Source organism: Lottia gigantea (assembly GCF_000327385.1).
Source record: "Lottia gigantea unplaced genomic scaffold LOTGIsca_73, whole genome shotgun sequence".
NCBI lineage: Eukaryota > Metazoa > Mollusca > Gastropoda > Lottiidae > Lottia > Lottia gigantea.
In genome coordinates, this window is record NW_008710453.1 from 353,204 (window position 1) to 361,311 (window position 8,108).

The 8,108-nt window shown below is 33.4% G+C and overlaps 2 protein-coding genes across 2 annotated transcripts; one reads left to right on the forward strand and one right to left on the reverse strand.

The window, feature by feature from the left end:
- Positions 1–367: 367 nt before the first annotated feature.
- LOTGIDRAFT_79356 (hypothetical protein) lies at positions 368–559 on the forward strand (the record flags this gene model as incomplete). The annotated part of the gene is made up of 1 exon (XM_009066043.1): positions 368–559. A coding segment is annotated over one exon (192 nt), but the record flags the coding sequence as incomplete, so codon positions are not given.
- A 2,578-nt stretch (positions 560–3,137) lies between these two features.
- Positions 3,138–4,847, reverse strand: LOTGIDRAFT_196152 (hypothetical protein). Its single transcript, XM_009066072.1, has 3 exons — positions 4,605–4,847; positions 3,712–3,800; positions 3,138–3,467 (listed from the first exon to the last, which is right to left on the reverse strand). The coding sequence occupies exons 1-3, from the start codon at positions 4,725–4,727 to the stop codon at positions 3,224–3,226; spliced, it is 456 nt and encodes a 151-aa protein (XP_009064320.1). The 5' UTR covers positions 4,728–4,847; the 3' UTR covers positions 3,138–3,223.
- Positions 4,848–8,108: the final 3,261 nt, after the last annotated feature.

Consider the following 8,108-nt stretch of genomic DNA (forward strand, 5'->3'; position numbering starts at 1 on the left):
TAATCCAATCTCCAATCTCCAATCTCTAATCTCTAATCTCTAATCTCCAATCTCCAATCTCTAATCTCCAATCTCCCAATGCAAAATGCAAAATGCAAAATGCAAAATGTAAAATGCAAAATGCAAAATGCAAAATCCAATCCAATCCAATCCATCTGTAAATAAGTTTGATCACAGTTGTTTGAGTTTTGGGTTACATGATAAGACATATCTGGTAATGAACACCGTTCTATAGATATTATATTAAGAAGATTCAACTTGATCAAGATCTTCGTTCAAGAATATTTGAAAGATGATGTTCATGACCAAATGTCGGATCTTGAAGATGAAAGTTAATATAATATACTTTCTTCTAGATATAGATATAGATAAAGTCTTCCTTGGTGGTTCAGATTTACACGAAGAGGGTGTTTGGAAATGGCTAAATGGCGAACCAGTAAATCGCACCCTGTTCCTTCCAGGCGAACCAAATGATTTGAATGGTGAAAATTGCCTGAGTACAAGAAAAACTGGTTACAATGATGTAGGGTGTTTTCTAAATTATAAATATATTTGCGAAGTTCCAACAAAAAAGGCATATTCCCCAAATTGATGTAGTTAAGATAATCTAAAAGAATATTGTATCATACTCGTGTAAATACACTGTAAATACAAAACAGTTGAAATCTACTCACTATTAATAATCTACTAATTTAGATGTTTTAAGTGATGAGTTGTGTTTAAAACAGTTCACTCTACTGAGTAGTATTTGAAATCTACTCACTATTAATAATCTACTAATTTAGATGTTTTAAGTGATGAGTTGTGTTTAAAAACAGTTCACTCTACTGAGTAGTGTTTGAAATCTACTCACTATTAATAATCTACTAATTTAGATGTTTTAAGTGATGAGTTGTGTTTAAAAACAGTTCACTCTACTGAGTAGTGTTTGAAATCTACTCACTATTAATAATCTACTAATTTAGATGTTTTAAGTGATGAGTTGTGTTTAAAAACAGTTCACTCTACTGAGTAGTGTTTGAAATCTACTCACTATTAATAATCTACTAATTTAGATGTTTTAAGTGATGAGTTGTGTTTAAAAACAGTTCACTCTACTGAGTAGTGTTTGAAATCTACTCACTATTAATAATCTACTAATTTAGATGTTTTAAGTGATGAGTTGTGTTTAAAAACGGTTCACTCTACTGAGTAGTGTTTGAAATCTACTCACTATCAATAATCTACTAATTTAGATGTTTTAAGTGATGAGTTGTGTTTAACAACAGTTCACTCTACTGAGTAGTGTTTGAAATCTACTCACTATCAATAATCTACTAATTTAGATGTTTTAAGTGATGAGTTGTGTTTTAAAACAGTTCACTCTACTGAGTAGTGTTTGAAATCTACTCACTATCAATAATCTACTATTTTAGATATTTTGATTGATGTGTTGTCTTTAGAAATAGTTCACCCTACTGAGTAGTGCTCAACAAAAGCCACAAAAGATATATATTTAAAGTTGTTGACCAAGTTTGAGAATTTGAATTTTATATCCATTTTAATATTTAAATGGTGGCTGTTTCTAAAAAAAATTCTTTTTATCATATGACTATTTTACGAGGTGAAAGTCTGTTCCTAACTATTTACTGTTTATGTTCTAAATATTTTGTATTATACTTTTTAGAGCTTTTAAAAAGCTAATCTAATAGTTTACATGATTAAAATTTAAACGTAAGTAAATGGATCTCATTTAGACTTATTCTGCATTTATCGATTTTCGTTTAATTATCTTTCGAAGACAATAATTTTTCTTTCATATATCTTAAAGGGACTCAACTCGTCTCTTCTTGAGACTCTTCCATGTATAGAAAAGACATTATACAATGTGAAATTCCAAATTTGAGGTTTTTTGAGGGAACTGTGTGATTTTTGAAAATTTGTATTATAGAATTTGTATTGTAGAATTTGTTTACAAATATTCAAGATCTAAATGAACCCCTTATAAGGATTGTAAAGAGGTTTTCTAAATTTTATACGTGACACTGATAACAACAATGCCCAGCACCATTCTAATTTTTAATCAGACGTCTGTGGTTCTTGCAAATCCACTAAAACTAAGTGTTGACGTCACTAATCGCGAAATATGCTTTATCTCATGGGCCTTATGCTATTAGTGACGTCATCAAATTCAAATTGCAAGAACCACAGACGTCTGATTGAAAAATGGAATGGTGCAAATTGATGCTATCAGTGTCCCCGCAACGCATGCAACTTCTTTACAATTCTTTTTAACTGGCGAATCTGTCCCTTTTTGCATTGAATCCCACCTGAGTTTTTTTGTATGTCAAGGTTCTACTAATAAAGCTTCATTAATTAAAACGACAGGGAAAACACTGATTAGAGATTGTTCTTCTTTGTAATAGACCAGAAACGGAATCTATTAAAATCAGATAACAATGTCCACATTTCATACTTGGAAATCCTCGACAGTCGATTTTCTTCTTTTATCTTTTAAGAATGTTGTACAGGTCGATAGAGTCTTTCAAATATTTGCTTTGGAAATACCCATAAATATGGATCGCATGATCGCATGCAGATCGCATGATCGTCATCATAGTACAATCTTGGTAGACCGAGCAACATTCGTATTAAAACTTCTATAACTTCTTGGTTAAAATTTTCCATGGTAAAACATTTTTTAAGTCAAACTAACCAGCTCCTCAACTATGGCGGGGAAAAGCAGCAAAAACCTAATGCTATGCAGAAATGTCTAATTCAAAACACAAATGTAATATAATGCAATAACAAATACCTAAAACGTCTTATGCAAAAGATAAAATACAAGAAACCTCTGATACAAAATACCTTATACGTTAAATGCAAAAGACATTATACAAGAAACCTTTAATACAAAATACATATAACATCTAATGCACAATTGATTTTACAACGTGAAACATCTACCATAAGCATTAGACGACATATCTCGTTTGCATTACCTACATTTCTACACTATAATATCTTTGTTTTGAATTAGACATTCTCTGCATAGCATCAGGTTTTTGCCGCTTTCCCCCGCCATAGTATAACTACCTCACGCACTTCCTTTCCTTTCGCTCGGGGTCATGAGTCTTCAACGGTAATAAACAGATCAAAATATTTTCCATTATACTTTAATATACAGATTTTACATTTTACAACAAGGTAACTTTCATTACCAACGGACAAGACAATTGTTAGTTTAATATTGAGCTTGAGTAAAAGCTCTAAACAGCATCAATCCATTGACACCAACCCCGACCATGAAACAGAGTGCCCTAGTAGGTTGTGGTAATGGTGTAAGATAGGCTACTGTATGAAGAAGTCGAGCCGCTGCAAATGTCCTAAACAGATAAAGGGCGACATTTTCATAAGGTTCACTAGCCACGTACAGTAAACCAATTAAAAGAAATGGGATGTTGTTTTCTAAATCGTTTTGGTGACATCTGAAATAAACAATAACAACAAGATTAATGATGCTGTAACGACATAAACTTACAGGAATGTACTCTTGATCAAGATTTCTTGAGACTCCGCCATATATAGAAAAGGCATACAGAAATTGTCAATTGTCCGCTGTACTTAATAGAAAGAAAATCCGACGCTTAACTCTTCTTAAATTCAATGAATCCCCAACACCCCCCCCCCCCCNCCCATCATTACATCCGGTTACGGGCCTGGTTTATTTACCTTCGAATTCGTTCAACAGTGGCATCATTAAATTTGGGTTTCAAACTTTTATCTTTACTAAGTTTACAATCTTCTTCATTGGAAAATGTCTGAAAATAAAATATTAAGTTTATTTAGATTGAATGGATTTGAGATAATCCTGAAAACTGTTGAATTGGAATCTGTTGGTGTCGGTGACCAGTACCATCTCTAAGGCCATACCATTCAGTGTGCAATGATGGAGTGTGATCTGTTAACGTAACACGTGCCCACATCCCTGGAAAACAATCCCAAAAAAAAAATATTCATATTCATCCCAGAGTGCTGGATCAGAGGTCCTTGAAGGTGTGTCAATATTAATATAAATACGTATAACACTATTTTCTCCACATTGCCTGTATTTTTTATATTGACACAACTTCAAAGGCCTATGGCTGGATTAAATTGGCCTATTATATTTTGCAGCTAAAAACAACGATTCGTCACTAAAATATAAAGATATTTCATCTGAAACTGTCGCAGATCGCTGGCTTCTTTTACTCCATTTTAAGGAGAAGACCAAACGGACCCCCTTGCATTATCCCCAGCGTTGTCGCTGTTACACAAAGGAGGGGGTGTACGATTCAGTAGACGCTTTTATCTGTACTACTTTCGACATACATCACTTGCAGAAGGAAAAAGATTTGAAAAATGTCAACATATGTCGGTATGGAGTTTAATCTGAGATTGAAAATATCATTGAAATTATAGAATGGTCTGTTACACAATGGGCACAAGATAAACTTTTAACAAGCGACAAACGAAGTAGCTCAGCTGTCTTTACTAAAGTTAACTATGCATGCCAGCCTACAACCGAGGGCACGGGGGCGCACTGGGACGCTCCGTTTCTAACATAGGAAACAAAATAAGCTCACCTCGTTTTTCATTCTAAAGAATGACGTAGCAGGTCCCATAATTAATGTTTTGCATAGCACCACTCCTGAGTAGAAGGCAAACTGCGAGAAAACAGGGTTATTGAATGATAAAACGTCCGACATGTTGGAAATAGTTTGCTAACTAGCTGTTCCGCTCTAATACCCCGTGTATTAAAACTCAGGTTCATTTACGCAGTGACTTTACCAAGCTGCTGATAGTATACGTTTTATAGTTCGTTATTTTATTGGCCAACTGATATTCACAGAATAATAGTCTCTATATAATATAACTCTTCACTATCTTTAGATCTTCGCGTGAATGTGACCTATTTTAAATTATTTAGGCCTACCTCTAAGTTACAGACCACAACGATTTAATTAAATAATCACACTTCAGGACTGGTGCCATGGCTATATACAATATATTATATAACATGCAGTGTATGTTTGTGTGTGTGTCTTTTCAACTAAAATCATACTAATGACTAACTAATTTTCACATAATTAATAAGCTTATCTGTTGCTCTGTGACCTAGGCCAGTGCTTTCATAGAGACTCGTCTCAATACACCTTAACAGACCAACTACAAACAGTCATACCTAACAGCCTAAATATCCAATATGACAACCAAATCATACCTTTCATTGCAACCTACAATACTACAGCTAAAATGTCTCTGTCATTGTCAATTTTCACTTTCACGGCTAATATCTTTAAACATATTTAGTTTTCATGATTGCATTGGTTGGTGGATACAAAAAAGGGAAATCGAATGATTTAGAAGAAAAGTTTTCTCGCTTAATATCTTCTAGATTAGTGTAGTCTGTAGCAACTCATAATAGATAGTCGTTACCTCCCTTTAATAAAAACCTATCTCTTAACCTCCGACTCCTAACCAGGTACAAAATGCACCGAAATTCCATATCATTTTGGTTTATGACCTGACAATTTTTGACTATCTTTATCGTCTATCTGATACATTACAAATGATCACAATACGCCTGATTTTTATTCTGAAATGCAATAGGGATACCCAGATTATAGAGACAGTCTTGAATATAAAATAGTCTTTAGAAGAACTAGAAATGTATGAAAATCGCATAATTCCTTCAAAAGTATCTCAAACTAGGAATCTCTTTTCCTTTTGCTATAGACGTTTAATATGTCTTTTTCTGGACACACATGGATTTGATGTCTCAAATTTCGACGGTGAGCTGTGAACACTATTGCTGGTTGGCTTGGGCGCATTGCCCGTTAAGTTGCATTAGCTAGGGAATCCAATATTCAAATAAAGAATTGTTTACTCTTTGCCTGCATCTAATGAAAGATGACATATGATCCAGGCTATTTTATGAATTTGTTAACTCTCAAAATTACTTAAAAATTCTTCTAATGAATATTCCGTTCACATTGGCATCTTAAAGGGACAGATGCAATTTTGTTGGGTTGATTTGAGTCTTGAATATTATATATATCAATAGTCTACAGAAGTACTAAAAATGTACAAAAATCGCATAATTCCTTCAAAATATCTCAAACTAGGAATCTCTTTTCCTAATATCTATATCATATATCTTTTCTATATAAATCAGAGTCGGGAGAAAACACCAGTCGTCTTTTAAACTTTCAAACGCGAATAATTCTGGACACACGTGGAATGGAAAGCGCAAATTTTGACGATGAGCTGTGAACATTATTACTGATTGGCTAAGCTAAAAAAAATCCCCGGTTCTAAGGTATGATTGGTAAATTCAAATTGCACATGTCCCTTTAAAGCGTTTCTAAATGATCCCTTTAAATAAAATTAAGATTTATCACAGCGGCCTGCAAATCAAATCAAATTGTATATTCTTCTATATTTTCTTTTGAAAATTTGCTGAATCTAGCAAATATGCAGAAACTCTCGGGGGTGTCTTTAATCTCATCTTAAAATTATTGGCAAAATCTTTCTTAAGATTTTTGAATTGCTATTTTGAATTTTTTTGGAGTGAGAATATAAATTTAACTTGTTTCGCCACAACTGATAGTTGATTTGATAGATTGCCAATCAATTTTATTCTAAATTAAACCCACAGCACATTGGGCTAACGGTAAAAAGTGCTGTGTTCTTGGACTGTGTTGACTGCACATTATTTAAAATATTCCTTGACATTTGGGAAGAAATCGAAGAAATTACAAGCTTAAGCTACTGTCCTTCAATATCTTCATTGCACACTGCATGGTGTAAGCTATTTCAATTTAGGTACAGAATAGTGGGACGTAAAACTCTTTTCATTTCATTGCATTTTTTGTATAATCAAGTACATAATCAAGCCCTATATCAAATCATGTTGGCTGAACAGAGTATTGCAAATAAAATGACAACAGGTCACCCACTCTCGTCATTCTGAAGTACCCCCATAATCAACCATTTTCAAAGCGTGTGAATAAATTTATCCTGAAGAAAAGAACACCTTTCCCTTTGTGATATAAAAGCGCGCTTTCACTCCAGAATACCTTTAGATTTTAAAAACCCGTTAACAAAATGGACTCGACCAAATTGAACTTTCAACGTAACTCAGCCATAACCGTGTAGTGTTGTGAACCGGCCGGCTAGCCAGCTTTACTGGATTTCTAAACTTGGGCAAAAATAGCAGATAAAATATACTTTTAGATATAAGGAATACAAGGGAAACTGAGTGTCATCTATGTAAAATCAAGAAAGGACAGAGGTTGTCAAAATGCCATCGAGAAATTCAATGAGTGAGGAAGAACGACATGTTGATAATTTTGACGAGGTAAGTGGCTCCATTACGTTTCAACTGTCTCCAAACCTGAAAACGGGACATCAAATTGTGAACTCAATAACTAATGGACATTGTTGTAAAGGAATGTCCTTAACGATTTAGATTAGGAAATTTGACGTTATATAAACGTGAAGAGTATATCACACAAAAATGCTGATATACTATAAGTGGTTTATATTACGTTTATAAGTTATGCATTACTAATCATTTGACTTACACAACTTCAATTAGGCCGAGTCATACAGTTAGTAGGTATGATAAATACTATTTGTCACGCGTTTGTAATAAAGTACTGAAAAGCAAGCTAAATTTACCTTTGATACAAGTAGATCCCGTAGAAGACACATGCCTTAAAAAAAGCACCAATACTGTCTAATAAATAATTAGTATACCTGTATATTGCAAATTGTGGTATTAAAGATAGGCCCCAACAATTTGTGTGTAAATTTTTCAGTATTACTATGCTATAAAAATTGTTCCATATTCAAAAATATCTCCCCATAATTTATTATGTATGTGTATTACAAATTTCAGCCCATAACAATCTAGATAAACCTATATACTATTTTGCCCTACAGCAAAGGAGGTGGACATTGTTGCATGTAATTTTTGGACATCATTTATCAAAACTTTTACAGTTGTCATAAGTGTAATATTTCTTATATGTAATACATGAGAAATGGTGCAGAGTTTGATGATGCACACAGAATTAAAGGGA